This window comes from Oncorhynchus gorbuscha, linkage group LG24 (genome assembly GCF_021184085.1).
Source record: "Oncorhynchus gorbuscha isolate QuinsamMale2020 ecotype Even-year linkage group LG24, OgorEven_v1.0, whole genome shotgun sequence".
NCBI classification, from domain to species: domain Eukaryota; kingdom Metazoa; phylum Chordata; class Actinopteri; order Salmoniformes; family Salmonidae; genus Oncorhynchus; species Oncorhynchus gorbuscha.
In genome coordinates this window covers 6,957,979-6,973,025 of record NC_060196.1, presented here as the reverse complement: position 1 = coordinate 6,973,025, position 15,047 = coordinate 6,957,979, and the positions used below count along the sequence as shown (strand labels likewise).

The 15,047-nt window shown below is 43.2% G+C and overlaps 1 protein-coding gene and 1 long non-coding RNA gene across 4 annotated transcripts in view; both read left to right on the top strand.

Moving 5' to 3' along the window:
- The window catches only part of snapc3 (small nuclear RNA activating complex, polypeptide 3), a 31,537-nt gene that overhangs the window by 683 nt on the left and 15,807 nt on the right, over positions 1-15,047 (top strand). Inside the window, exons 2-9 of one of the 2 annotated variants that reach the window (XM_046327255.1) lie at positions 37-120; positions 256-337; positions 739-843; positions 1,085-1,234; positions 2,215-2,297; positions 7,350-7,508; positions 14,406-14,513; positions 14,640-14,831. In XM_046327255.1, the coding sequence (XP_046183211.1) occupies positions 37-120; positions 256-337; positions 739-843; positions 1,085-1,234; positions 2,215-2,297; positions 7,350-7,508; positions 14,406-14,513; positions 14,640-14,787 (919 nt within the window). In that variant the 3' untranslated portion in view covers positions 14,788-14,831. Of the gene's footprint in view, positions 1-36; positions 121-255; positions 338-738; positions 844-1,084; positions 1,235-2,214; positions 2,298-7,349; positions 7,509-14,405; positions 14,514-14,639; positions 14,873-15,047 lie in introns of those variants that run through there. The other variant, XM_046327254.1, reaches the window with a different exon arrangement.
- On the top strand, positions 2,756-5,118 carry LOC124013096. 2 transcript variants are annotated; one of them, XR_006834814.1, is made up of 3 exons: positions 2,756-3,255; positions 3,332-3,674; positions 4,295-5,118. It is a non-coding gene; the product is annotated as an uncharacterized LOC124013096 (long non-coding RNA). The 2 variants fall into 2 exon arrangements; XR_006834813.1 differs by having other exon boundaries at positions 4,246-5,118.

The following is a 15,047-nucleotide window of genomic DNA, read 5'->3' as shown; positions in this document are numbered from 1 at the left end:
TCTTCACATTGTTGATTTTTTTTTCTTCTCTTCCAGCGTTGACAATCTTCGGTGTCAAGCTGAAGACGAGCCTCTTGACACCAACGTTGTGCCACCTGACCCCACTCTTCAAACACTAATGTAAAACATTACAACGTTTTTACTATACAAATTAAATCCTAGACCATTTATACATGACAAATGCAGCAATTCCATGTTCTGCAGACAGTTACTCATGAACTGCATTAAAAAGGGTGTTGCCTTGTTGATGTTCAGACAGAGGAAGAAGAAGCAGGATTACAAAGGCACCCTGAGGATCGATAAGATAAGCAGAGTTGACCACTACCAAGACGAACTGGTTAGTTATACCCTGTGAAAGCAACCGCCCCTTCCGTTTTACTTCCGTGGGATTCATGAATATATTAAGTCATTTAAGATATATCAACTTAAAGAGGATGAATTTACTTCTACCAGGTATTTGCGCTGCAGACTATTGCACACATTTTTTTTGCCCAATGAATATCATTTTTAAAAAGCCTACAAAAGTCCAACTTCAAGGCTACTTCTTGGAAAACAATGCGTCACTTGCATAGAGTATAACCTGTTGATGTAACCTGTAGCGTGACTGACAGCCAGAAGTCTACACACCCAGACCCCTGGGTCATATTCTTCAGTTTGGTGCCAGGTGAACACGACCGACGAGCTAAGAGGGGGGCTGTTTTTAGACATTTGATTGACTTGTGTGTTTGATTTTTCTAGGAGAGCCTAGCGGTGGGGAAAAGGCCTGAGGACCCTGTTGACTTGGTGCCAGAAGGGGAGATCATTTTGAGCATCAACGTTCTCTACCCAGCCATATTTGAAAGAGTACGTGCAGTTTCACTTCTTCGATTCCAAGTCTTTGTGAGAATCACCAAAAGTTGAAAAGCCTAATTCCAACAATCTCCATCATTAAACACAACAATAGATGTGCTTTTGTAAGACATGTACATTATCTTTGCCTATTAATCTCATTTATACCATGGCATTGTTGAATACCCATTTCTGATTGGCTTAAAGGGCATTCTAGAGCGTGCATTATTTCCCTATAACGTACGTTCTCTTCCAGTTTAAGTATGTGAGGCCCCACATGACCCTTCAGATGCTGGGCTCCCATAGTCTGGTGGACCTGAGGGACGCTATCTGCTGTATCAGCGACCTGCAGGTCTTTGGAGAGTTCAGCAACACGCCCGACATGGCACCGGACTTCATCAGCAAGGTGACACGCACACAAAGAGATACTCAAGCTCAAACCATACTATTGTAATGGTAGGTGGGGCTTATATTTCCCTGTTTCACACATGTACAAGTGTGTATTATGCACGTGTGAAATGGAAATGTCTTTTTTGTGTATCCCAACTCCCCCTGAGACGCCCTCAGAGATTGGGGTCACGGCCAGGGGTCAGCCATTATCAGCGGCGACCCTGGAGCAATTAGGGTTGAAGTCTTTGCTCAAGGGCACATAGGCAGGTTGTTCACGTTGTTGGCTCGGGGGTTCGAACTAGCAGCTGACGCTAGGCTTCCGTCGCAATGTGAATCCATAGTCTGTAGACAGTTCGTCTTAAGAAGTCATCCTTCATCACTGAGCAGTGCACAACAAACTAATGAATCCAAATGTTAGACACTACCACCCCACTTCCAAAACCCAACATCCAGTAGATGTGTAACGGATGTGAAATGGCTAGCTTAGTTTGCGGTGGTGCGCGCTAATAGCGTTTCAATCGGTGACGTCACTTGCACTGAGACCTTGAAGTAGTGGTTCCCTTTGCTCTGCAAGGGCCGCGGCTTTTGTGGAGCGATGGGTAACGATGCTTCGTGGGTGACTGTTGTTGATGTGTGCAGAGGGTCCCTGGTTCGAGCCCGGGTATGGGCGAGGGGACTGACTAAAGTTATACTGTTACAGATGCCAGTAGATTTCTTGTGCACGGCTCGGTGACGTAAAGGACGACTTCTCAAGAAGAACCGTCTAGTCATCATGGATATACAGTACATTCCAACGTGGAACACGTGCTGCTACACGGGTAGTCATTGATTGTGAGTCTAGGAAAACATTGACTATGGAATACAATTAGTAATAAATGAGATAATAAGGATGTCTGAGTTGGGAGCTACTCAGCCACACACTCAGAGTATAAGCCTACATAATAGGACTTGATCATCATGTCGGTGTTGGGTGAACCTTTTCACTGTCTGTTTCAGGATCACTTCAAATCCGCCTTCTTCTACTTTGAAGGGGTCTTCTACAATGACATGCGTCACCCTGAGTGTCAGGACATGAGCGAGTAAGTGGCTCTCTCTTCATTCTCGCTTTCTCTGACATCCAACTGTCATCTGGCTACGTCGACTGGACTGACTGAACCGTCATCCCCCTCTGGCTACGTCGACTGGACTGACTGAACCGTCATCCCCCTCTGGCTACGTCGACTGGACTGACTGAACCGTCATCCCCCTCTGGCTCCGTCGACTGGACTGACTGAACCGTCATCCCCCTCTGGCTACGTCGACTGGACTGACTGAACCGTCATCCCCCTCTGGCTACGTCGACTGGACTGACTGAACCGTCATCCCCCTCTGGCTACGTCGACTGGACTGACTGAACCGTCATCCCCCTCTGGCTACGTCGACTGGACGTCGACTGGACTGACTGAACCGTCATCCCCCTCTGGCTCCGTCGACTGGACTGACTGAACCGTCATCCCCCTCTGGCTGGACTGGACTGACTGAACCGTCACTGGACTGGACTGACTGAACACTTCAGACTAGGCTTACTTGAATTCACCTTAGCTGATCCTGTGAGAGAACATCTGTGGAAATGGGCCTGTAAAAGCCAGGGAGTAACCCGAAAATGACAAAAGCCTGGCCTGTATATTGCAGAGACAATACTGTAGAGAGTTAGAGTTAGGGGCAGATCCACAAAGAATTAAGACAATACTGTAGAGAGTGAGAGGTAGGGGCAGATCCACAAAGAATTAAGACAATACTGTAGAGAGTGAGAGGTAGGGGCAGATCCACACAGAATTAAGACAATACTGTAGAGAGTGAGAGGTAGGGGCAGATCCACACAGAATTAAGACTATACTGTAGAGAGTGAGAGGTAGGGGCAGATCCACAAGAATTAAGACAATACTGTAGAGAGTGAGAGGTAGGGGCAGATCCACACAGAATTAAGACAATACTGTAGAGAGTGAGAGGTAGGGGCAGATCCACACAGAATTAAGACAATACTGTAGAGAGTGAGAGGTAGGGGCAGATCCACACAGAATTAAGACAATACTGTGAGAGGTAGGGGCAGAGAATTAAGACTATACTGTGAGAGGTAGGGGCAGATCCACACAGAATTAAGACAATACTGTAGAGAGTGAGAGGTAGGGGCAGATCCACACAGAATTAAGACAATACTGTAGAGAGTGAGAGGTAGGGGCAGATCCACACAGAATTAAGACTATACTGTAGAGAGTGAGAGGTAGGGGCAGATCCACACAGAATTAAGACAATACTGTAGAGAGTGAGAGGTAGGGGCAGATCCACAAAGAATTAAGACTATACTGTAGAGAGTGAGAGGTAGGGGCAGATCCACACAGAATTAAGACTATACTGTAGAGAGTGAGAGGTAGGGGCAGATCCACACAGAATTAAGACAATACTGTAGAGAGTGAGAGGTAGGGGCAGATCCACACAGATCCACACAGAATTAAGACAATACTGTAGAGAGTGAGAGGTAGGGGCAGATCCACACAGAATTAAGACAATACTGTAGAGAGTGAGAGGTAGGGGCAGATCCACACAGAATTAAGACAATACTGTAGAGAGTGAGAGTCATTTAGGGGCAGATCCACACAGAATTAAGACAATACTGTAGAGAGTGAGAGGTAGGGGCAGATCCACACAGAATTAAGACAATACTGTAGAGAGAGTGAGAGGTAGGGGCAGATCCACACAGAATTAAGACAATACTGTAGAGAGTGGGAGGTAGGGGCAGATCCACACAGAATTAAGACAATACTGTAGAGAGTGAGAGTTAGGGGCAGATCCACACAGAATTAAGACAATACTGTAGAGAGTGAGAGGTAGGGGCAGATCCACACAGAATTAAGACTATACTGTAGAGAGTGAGGAGGTAGGGCAGATCCACACAGAATTAAGACAATACTGTAGAGAGTGAGAGGTAGGGGCAGATCCACACAGAATTAAGACAATACTGAATTAAGACAATACTGTAGAGAGTGAGAGGTAGGGGCAGATCCACAAAGAATTAAGACTATACTGTAGAGAGTGAGAGGTAGGGGCAGATCCACACAGAATTAAGACAATACTGTAGAGAGTGAGAGGTAGGGGCAGATCCACACAGAATTAAGACAATACTGTAGAGAGTGAGAGGTAGGGGCAGATCCACAAAGAATTAAGACAATACTGTAGAGAGTGAGAGGTAGGGGCAGATCCACACAGAATTAAGACAATACTGTAGAGAGTGAGAGGTAGGGGCAGATCCACACAGAATTAAGACAATACTGTAGAGAGTGAGAGGTAGGGGCAGATCCACACAGAATTAAGACAATACTGTAGAGAGTGAGAGGTAGGGGCAGATCCACACAGAATTAAGACAATACTGTAGAGAGTGAGAGGTAGGGGCAGATCCACACAGAATTAAGAGAATACTTTTTTCAGCCATAGAACTCTATATTGGATCGCAGATGGAGGTTTTAGGTGTAGAATATTGCATTCGGTTTGCCTAACTATGACCCAGACTAAACTATATGCCTGGGTTAACCTTGGATGTGTCAGCAGAATCAACAGATGTTAGATTGTAATGGGCCACAATCCAGTAATTTAAAATGTCAAACCAGGCCACAAGACCCATTGGAAATAGGATAATATGTTCTACATGCTCTCCTCTCATGCACTTAGCCATTTTCTTAGTATCTGCTATATCTAATGGATATTCATGTGCATTTTATTGATGAACTGGAAACAACCTTTTGAGTTTATTTGTTGTTTTTATTTTTACAGGGACAGTGCACATTAATCAACGTTTCAGTAAAAGTGTCGGTTTTAGCCAGCCGGCTAATTTTCAACCGCAGTCCCTGGGCAGGTTATTAAAAACAATTACAATATAAACAATCATTGAGCAGTGAGCACATGCAGAGCAACATAGGACAAGCAAGACGTAGCATAACGACAGAGCAACATAGAACAAAAAGCAACAAGACAAAATCCATAAAAGCAACAGTGTTTCCACACCTCACAAACTACAGACAACATGGAAAGCGGCAATACACAGCAAGGGACCATGTTCACAAATCTGATTGGTCTTTAGCCATGTCTTCATGTTTTTTTGTGAAAGTGTGATATGTGGTGCAGTTATGTGTGTCTGATGGCAGTGTATTCCAGACATGGGAAGCTCTCACAGAGAAAGTGGATTTACTAAAGGTGCTTTTCCTTAAGGGAACTATAAAGTCAACTCTCATGGCAGACCTTGTGGATCTGCTGCCATATGTTTGGGTTTTCTGTTTAACAAAAATATTGAGTGGAGGGGGAGCCAGGCCATTTAGGATCTTGAATACAAGACATGTGTCGGTCTATTGCACAAGATTTTCCCAACTCAGGAGCTCATGCTTTCTGAGGATGTAACAGTGATGATGGCTATTGGGCTTCCTATCAAGCACTTTGAGAGCCTGTTTGTAGACAGACTGAATGGGTTTTAATGTTGTACAGCAAGCTTGGGCCCAAGTAGTCAAGCAGTATGATAAGTGGGGGAGTATCATAGATTTATAGTACAGTTTTGCTACCTCTGTAGTCAAACAATTTCGTATCAATAGGAAATAAGCTAGATTGAATTGAGTTATTTGAATTAACTTTTTCATCTGCTCTTTAAAAGAGTGGTTGGAATCAAGTATGATGCCAAGGTACTTAATCAGATACCACCTGGAGCTTCTCACCTGACACATAGACATCTGGCTCAGTAGCATCTGTGAAGAACATGCAGACAGTTTTTTTCACATTGAGATGCAAACACGAGTCACTGAGCCACTTTGTAACCTGGACCATTACAGTAGTGAGTTCTTGTGCAGCTTGTTGTTTGCTCTTTGCATGCACATATAGCACTGTATCATCTGCATACATTTGAACTTCAGACCCAGTACAGACAGAAGGCAGATCATTAATGTACAGGCTGAACAGGAGAGGCCCTAGTATTGACCCTTGGGGCACGCCCACATCATAGCTTAGAGTGGGCGACAGTTCATTGCTCACTCTGACACACTGAGTTCTCCCTTCAAGGTATGATTTCCTCCATCTCAAGGCATCGGGGGAACAATTGATCTTGGGCAATTTTGTGATGAGAATCTCATGGTTAACAGTATCAAAAACCTTCCTTAGGTCCAGAAACACAGCCCTAACAACGCCTCCTTTGTCCATCTTGGACTTCACAATTTCCAGTAGAAAGCAGTTGACCTTTTCTGTGGAGTGTTTCGCTGTGACGCCAAACAGCATGGAGTGTAATGTGAAGGGGCTGTTGTTGAGGTGGGCAATCAGTTGTTCTGCTACACACTTTTCAGCAACCTTCGACAGCACAGGTAGTATACTAATGGGCCTGTCAGGTCAGTGTGGGCCTGTTAGCAGGGTCGCCGATTTTAAAGATGGCCGTTATTATGGCTGACTTCCATACCCTTGGAAACACCCCCAGACCAATAGATGTGTTGGTGACCTTAGTAATTGGGCCAATGAGTGACTCTTTGTAGTTTCTAAGAAAGGTAGAGTCCAGCGTTCTTTAGTGAGCTAATCACCTTTAAGCCCAAGTATAATCAAATAATTTCTCAGACAATGCTAGTAAGTATACTGTACAAAAATATGTACACAATATGTAAAGTGTTGGTCTCTCATGAAACATGAGCACACTTTTGTTTACATCCCTGTTAGTGAGCATTTCTCCCATTTGCCAAGATTATCCATCCACCTGACAGGTGTGTCATATCAAGAAGCTGATTAAACGGCATGATCATTACACAGGTGCACCTTGTGCTGGGGAACAATAAAAGGCCACTCTAAAATGTGCAGTTGTGTCACACTCAACACAATGCCACAGATATCTCAAATTTTGAGGGAGCGTGCAATTGGCATGCTGACTGCAAGAATGTCCACCAGAGCTGTTTAGGGCTTAATGTATTTATTTCAATATGAACTGTAACTCAAAATCTTACATTGTTTTTTTTTTCTGTGTAAATTTAAGATTAATTTCCAAAGTGTATTTTCTGGGTGTTGGAGTTCATTTCTCATCCTCTACTTTCTACTGTACTTTTCAAATTGGACAATAAAGTTGCGTTGTACTATATTTCCAGGACCACCATTGATTGGGCAAAGACCAGAGACTTCCCCACATTCCACAAGGCCAAGATGGAGGACACCAGATTCTACGACCTGAAGGTGAAGGTGGGCTACCCCTACCTCTTCTGTCACCAGGGAGACTGCGAGCACGTTGTCATCATCACCGATATCAGGTCAGAGGTCATTTTGTCATCCATATTGATACCTGGATTTTGAGCTTTGACTTGGTATGTCATTTCCCCCTACACTGAGCTCCAAAAGTATTGGGACAGTGACACGTTTGCTGTTTTGGCTCTGTACTCCAGCACTTTGGATTCAACTATGAGGTTAAAGAGCAGACTGTCAGCTTTAATTTGAGGGTACTTTTTTCCATATTGGGTGAACCATTAAGAAATTACTGGACTTTTTGAACATAGACCAAACGTATTGTGACAAATTCACGTAAAATATTTAGTATTTGGTCCCATGTTCATAGCACACAATGACCATATCAAACTTGTGACTACACATTTTTGGGATGCATTTGCTGTTCGTTTTTTGTTGTTTCAGATTTATTTTGTGCCCAATAGAAATTCATGGTAAATAATGTGTCATTTACAATAAAAGTGACTCAAATGACACACTACATTATTTACCATGAATTTCTATCGGGCACAAAATAATCTCAAACACAACCAAAACAATCAGCATATGCAAGAGCGAATATAGTAGACAGTTGCTGTCAAAAACGGATTGATGTGCTTTGCTGTGTCCTTTTGGTGGACCTGTTAATGACATCCTCTCTGGATGTTCTCACTTTATTTAGTGTGTCATTAGGTAACTTGACAGTACACCTGTTTCTTTGAAGTAAAAAATGCATTTGAAGTTTGAACTTTTAGTGACATCCTCTCAGGTGATGTGTAGTGAACTTGTTGAACTTAAAGAAATGTTTAAAGTAAAAATATGTTTAAGAAAAAAAAAACTTTTCGGGGAGGCTTGAGTTTGAACTTTTGACAGTTCAAACCGTTGGTAAGTTTTGTAGTGAACTTGTGGAAGTGTTGTGAGCGTGTGACCCCCTTGTAGAATGAACATAAAAGCAATTTCAAATCGCATTTGAAATGTTTGTGTTTCTAGTTCTGACAGTGCAGCAATATCTAACATGTAATCTCACAATTCCACAACGACTACCTAATACACACCTCTAAGTAAAGGAATGGGATAAGAATATATACATATAAATATATGGATGTGCAATGGGAGCGACCATAGGCAAGATGTAATAGATGGTATAAAATACAGTTTATACATATGAGGTTAGTAATGCAAGATCTGTAAACATTATTAAAGTGACTAGTGATCTGTTTATTAAAGTGGCCAATGATTTCAAGGCTGGGTCAGCAGCAGCCACTCTGTGTTAGACTGCTAAACAGCCATCACTGATGGCCTTGAGATAGACGCTGTCTCTCGGTCCCAGCTTTGATGCACCGGTACTGACCTCGCCTTCTGGATGATAGCGGGGTGAACAGGCAGTGGCTCGGTGGTTGTTGTCCTGGAGGGCAGGTAGTTTGCCCCTGTGCAGACTGCACCACCCTCGTGAGAGCCTTGCGGTTGAGGGCAGTGCAGTTGCCGTACCAGGCTGTGATACAGCCCTGCATCTGTAAAAGTTTGTCAGGGTTTTAGGTGACCTGTTGTTGCGCCGTCTTCACCACACTGTTTGTGTAGTGGACCATTTCATTTAGTCTGTGACGTGTATGCCCAGGAACTTAACTTTCCACCTTCTCCACTGCTGTCCCATTGATGTGGATAGGGTGGTGCTCCCTCTGCTGTTTCCTGAAGTCCACGATCATATCCTTTGTTTTGTTGACGTTGAGTGAGAGGTTGTTTTCCTGACACCACACTCCTCCCAGTAGGCTGTCCTCCTCCCAGTAGGCTGTCTTGTGGTTGTTGGTAATCAAGCCAATTACTGTTGTGTCGTCTGCAAACTTGATGATTGAGTTGGAGGCATGCGTGGCCACGCAGTCATGGCTGAACAGAGTACAGAAGGGGGGTGAGCACGCACTCTTGTGTTGAGGATCAGCGACAGTGTTGTTTCCGACATTCACCACCTGGGGGCGGCCCGTCAGGAAGTCCAGGACCCAGTTGCTCAGGGCGCGGTTGAGACCCAGGGCCTCAAGCTTAACGATGTGCTTGGAGAGTACTATGACGTTGAATGCTGAGCTGTAGTCAATGAACATCATTCTTACATAGGTATTCCTTTTGTCCAGATGGGATAGGGAAGTGTGCAGCGTGACGGCAATTGCATCGTTAATGAAACTATTGGGGCGGTAAGCAAATTGAAGTGGGTCTAGGGTAACCGGTAAGGTGGCGGTGATATGATCCTTGCCGAGTCTCTCAAAGCACTTTGATGACAGAAGTGAGTGCTACGGTGCGATAGTAATTTAGTTCAGTGCCTTCTTGGGTACAGGAACATTGGTGGCTATCTTGAAGCATATGGGGACAGCAAACTGGGATAGATAGAGAGAGATAGAATAGCCAGCTGGTCTGAGTACGCGGTCTGGGCCGGCGGCCTTGCAAGGGTTAACACGTTTAAATGTCTTACTCACGTCGTCCACGGCGAAGGAGAGCCCACAGTCCTTGGTAGCGGGCAGCATCGTTGGCACTATTAACCTCAATATTATCCTAGTTTGTATTATCCTAGTTTGTCTGGAAGCAATATATCAGTGTCTGTGACGGGGGTGGTTTTCCTTTTGTAGTCTGATTGTCTGTAGACCCTGCCACGTATGTCTCGTGTCTGAGCCGTTGAATTGCGACTCCACTTTGTCTCTATACTGACATTTCACTTATTTGATTGCCTTGCGGAGGGAATAACTACACTGTTTGTATTCGGCCATATTCCCAGTCACCTTAACATGGGTAATGTGGTGGTTTGCACTGTCTGTTTTGTGTGAATGCTGCCATCTGTCCACGGTTTCTGGTTAGGGTAGGTTCTAATAGTCCCAGTAGGTACAACATCTCCTATACGCTTCCTTATAAGATCACTCAGACTCGGCGTATACTTCAATATTATTCTCTGAGGCTACCCGGAACATGTCCCAGTCTGATTGGTCAGACCAGCGTTGAATAGTCCTTAGCACGGGTACATCCTGTTAGTTTCTGCCTGTAGGAAGGGAGGAGCAAAATGGAGTCGATCACATTTGCCGAGAGGGTTGAGGAGGGCGTTGTATGCATCGCGGAAGTTGGAGTAGCAGTGACCCAGTGTTTTTCCAGTGCGATCAATATGCTGATAGAATTTAGGGAGCCTTGTTCTCAAATGAGCTTTTTTTTAATCCCCAGCTACAAAAAATGCAGCCTCCGGATATATGGTTTCCAGTTTGCATAAAGTCTAGTGAAGTTCCTTGAGGGCCGTTGTGGTATCGGCTTGAGGGGGGAACTCTGTCAGCATCTGTGAGTCATTATAGGTCGGGTGAGCAGAAGGACTTGAGTTCCTGTATGTTGTTACAATTACACCATGAGTTGTTAATCATGAAACCCAGCCTTCACCCTTCTTCCCGGAGAGATGTTTATTCCTGTCGGCGCGACGCACAAAGAATCAACTCTGACAGCATATCCCGAGAGAGCCATGTTTCCGTGAAACAGTATGTTAGAATTCCTGATGTCTCTCTGGAAAGCAACCCTTGCCCTAATATCATCTACCTTGTTGTCTAGAGACTGGACATTAGCAAGTAATATACTCAGAAGCGGTGGGTAGTGTGCGCACCTCCCAAGTATAACCTGAAGACCGCTCCATCTACCTCTTCTCCGGCGGCGTTGTTTTGGGTCAGCCTCTGGAATCAGTTCAAATGCCCTGGATGGTTCAGACAAAAGATCCGCCTCGAAAGTCGTAGTGCTGGAAAGTTGATGTCGCTCTGATATCCAATAGTTCTTCCTGGCTGTATGTATGATTTTCTGGGCTAACAATGTAAGGAATGATACATAAAAATACTGCAAAGTTTCCTATGGCCTAGAAGTGAGGCAGCCCTCTCTGACAGCCATTTTGGTCAACCTGGGTAGGTCTGCCTGTGTATAAGTAAGTCTTAGGCTTGTCCTGTGAACACTACGAGTGAGAAGAAACCTTGAAAGAGGAACAGAACCTCTAAAGAAGAAAAAAAAACCTGGAGTTGTCACCTTAATGACACACACGTGATGACCATAACATCGGAAGTAGGATGATGCAGGCTTCAACAGAAAAAGGGCTTAGTGTAAATCAGCACTACAAAAAATAGTTTTCTACATTTGTGCAGAACCCAAATACTATCCATAAAGGTGCTGGGAGATCAAGTGGTTATATCTAATGGACAGCTATGGGGTTTGATTACCCAGCCTGTAGAGTGAAGCTCTATACCTTAGCCGAAGGAGAAGAATATACAGACCAAACCTTGAGTGTAATACAGGCTTGAGGACTAGGATGTGTTTCACAAGGTGGTGTGTTATGAGCTAAAACGGTTATTTATATATTGTACAAGGGGTAGGAGGGCAAGTGGGGGTGTTCGGTTACAGTCAGTCCCAGGTCAAAGACAGACATGCTCTTCTCTAAGAACAGTAATTAGAACAGTCTTTTCATATTGCATAGAAAACTTTAATTGTAATATGTTCTGTACCAAAGATTTAAGAAAATAAAAGGTTTTAAAGAAAAATGTTATTTACCTTTTAATGAAATCTTTCTCGATCTGTCTCTCCCTGCTCTGTTTCTGTCTCCAATGGGTTCTTGGGATGTGTTATATCAATATCCAATTATATTTGTCACATGCGCTTACTACAAAAGGTGTAGTTCTTACTGTGAAATGCTTACTTACAAGCCCTTATCCAACAATGCAGTTAAGAAAATTTGGATTTAAGAAAATATTTCCTAAATCAACTAAAAATAAAATAAATTACAATAACGAGGCTATATACAGGGGGTACTGGTGCAGGGGGGGGGGTCAGGTTACAAGCAGGGGTGTTTACAAGCAGCGACGTGTCTGCAAGCTCTGACCTCTAGGCATCTAACAGAACGCCTTAATGCGTTCAATATTATGAACTTAGGGTGACCCTAGGTTCACAACATGCCTGATGACCTGGGCAGCCACAATGTTTCTGCTTATGAAGCAATAAATGATTGATAGGCTTAAAACCACCTAAAAATATATAATTTTACTCTTTAACGATGTGTTCTTTACTTATGACTTAAACAGATAATTTTACTCCCTTAACCTTTTACTGCAGTGGGATAAATCAGGGTCACAGAGTGATTTCTTGGGAGTCTTAAACAAATCTACTTAGAAACAGAAGTATACACATGACACACGTTGTTATGGGCTCAAAAAAAGACACCTGTACCATGTCAGATACAGAGTTTACATTTATTCAATTGAGTTTGCATCTCAATATACCAGTGAATTGTAACAAAATGTCTGGTGTTTATTGAGCTGTACACCTATGCTCAGTTGGTCAATATTCCCCTCCAGTGATTCCCAACATCTTGTCAACATATGCTCTTCCACATTGTTACATTACAGCCTTATTCCAAAATTGGATTAAATAAACAATTTTCTTCATCAATCAACACACAATACCCCATAATGACATTAGTGAAAACAGGCATTTAAAAATATTTGCAAATGTATTAAAATGAAACGCCTTATTTACAAAAAGGGTCTAAATGCTTGAAATTAAATATTACATTTACACATTCTTTTCAAACATTTCTAAAAACCATTATGGGGTATTGTGTGTAGATTGAGTGGGGGAAAAACTATTGAATCCATTTTAGAATAAGGCTGTAACGTAACAACAAAAGGGGTCTGAATACTTTCCGAATGTACAAAGTGTTAATTTCTAAACGGGTCACCCGATATGAATGAAAGTAAGCTCAAACTTAAGTTGACGGTCTACACTTTAACCTCAGTCATTAAATCATTTATGAATCAGTGCCGACGACAGAGCCAAAATATGTTGCTGTATCTATACGAAATCAATGTGTCAGAAATCAGTTCACCTTACTCATATCAGTACTGTGAAGAAGGCCAGATTTCTGGTAAGACAGCAGGTCAGGGGAAAGTGCTGCCCTTTCTAGATGAATAGGATAAAGTCATATCTTTGATCAATCCACTCACATGATAAAGAGCCTTGAGGCTTTCCAATTGATCTATATTGTAGGTCAGCCTTTTCAGCTTTCTGAGACTGATTTGATTTAAGTTTTAGCTTTCTTCTGACTGGTTTTCTTTGCTGGAGGCACTAACTGTGCATGAAGGCTGGTTTTGTGGCGTTATGTTTCCAAGAAGGCCTCAGCCTCAGTGCTGCCAATAACTGTTACAAAACTGTGCTGGCTCATATTTTCCCATCACTTTGTCCTTTTCAACACAGTTTTTATTTATTTAACCTTTATTTTGACAGGGAGTCAAGGCTGAGATCAAGGTCTCTTTTCCAGATGGGCCCTGTTTTAATACAGTACAGAATACACATTCATTCAAAAAGAATTGTGATAGTGTTTTGCTTTTCATGTATTGTTGGGTTGTTTTAAAATACATTGTTCAGTAAAAGATCCCCCAGGAGCCATCACATGCCCTAGACCAGTGTTTTCCAAACTCTGTCCTCTGGACCCCAACGGGTGCACATTTTGTTTTTTGCCCTAGAACTACACAACTGATTCATCAACCTTTTGATCATTTGAATCAGCTGTGTAGTATTAGGGCAAAAACCAAAATGTGCCCCCCCCTGGGATCCATAGGACCCCGTTTTGGGGGGAAAAGCGCCCCAGTCCTACAGCACAGGGGTCAAGCTCATTCCACGGAGGACCGAGTGTTCGCTCCTCCCTTGTACTTGATTAAGGTTAGCAATTAGTAAAGAACTCTCCTCACCTGGTTGTCCAGGTCTTTATTAAAAGGAGAAACAAAAACCAGCAGACACTAGGCCCTCCATGGAATGAGTTTGACACCCTAAAGTGTCCCATTCCACGCTAAAGGTGAAAGGTTCCAGCCACTATGGTAGATGTGTAACAAGGCTAGCTCAGTACAGCTAGGTTTCATTAGTGTGGACATGGTATGTTTTATTTTATCCCTGCCCAATGTTTCCAGACTGGCTCATAAGGATGACTGCCTGGATAGGAAGTTGTACCCTCTCCTTACCCACAAGCACAGGGTCATGACCAGGAAGTGCGCCGTGTGTCACGTCTACATCGGCAGGTGTGTAGAAAAAAGATCACTCTTTAAATGACCTGGCCAAAAAACCACCCCTAACAATTGACTGTACATTAGTTTAAATTCATTACAAGTTGTCAGTGTACTAATTTGGCTTGTGTTTTTTTTCAGATGGTTAACCACAAATGATCCATTTGCCCCAAATGACCCGTGTCTCTTCTGTGAGCGATGCTTCCGCATGCTTCACTACGACAAGAAAGGAAACAAACTAGGACAGTTCCTGGCCTACCCTTATGTGGACCCTGGGGCCTTCAACTGAGACGTCCCGTTTCTCCCTCCTACTGCTGTGCAGTATTAGTAATGGTACATATTTCTGTTGGCATTAAAGCACTTTATTTACTGTTCTATTCGTCTTGGGATTCATGATCACATGGAAATGTTTTTGTTGTAGTCATAGAATTGTAAAGCTCAGACTGTTCGTTTCGGATTGATGAACCTTCAGTGGTGAGCTGGTGATGTCACCAGCTCATGCTACTCATGAGAAGTTCACTTTCAATGATTATAGCTCGTACGAAGAAT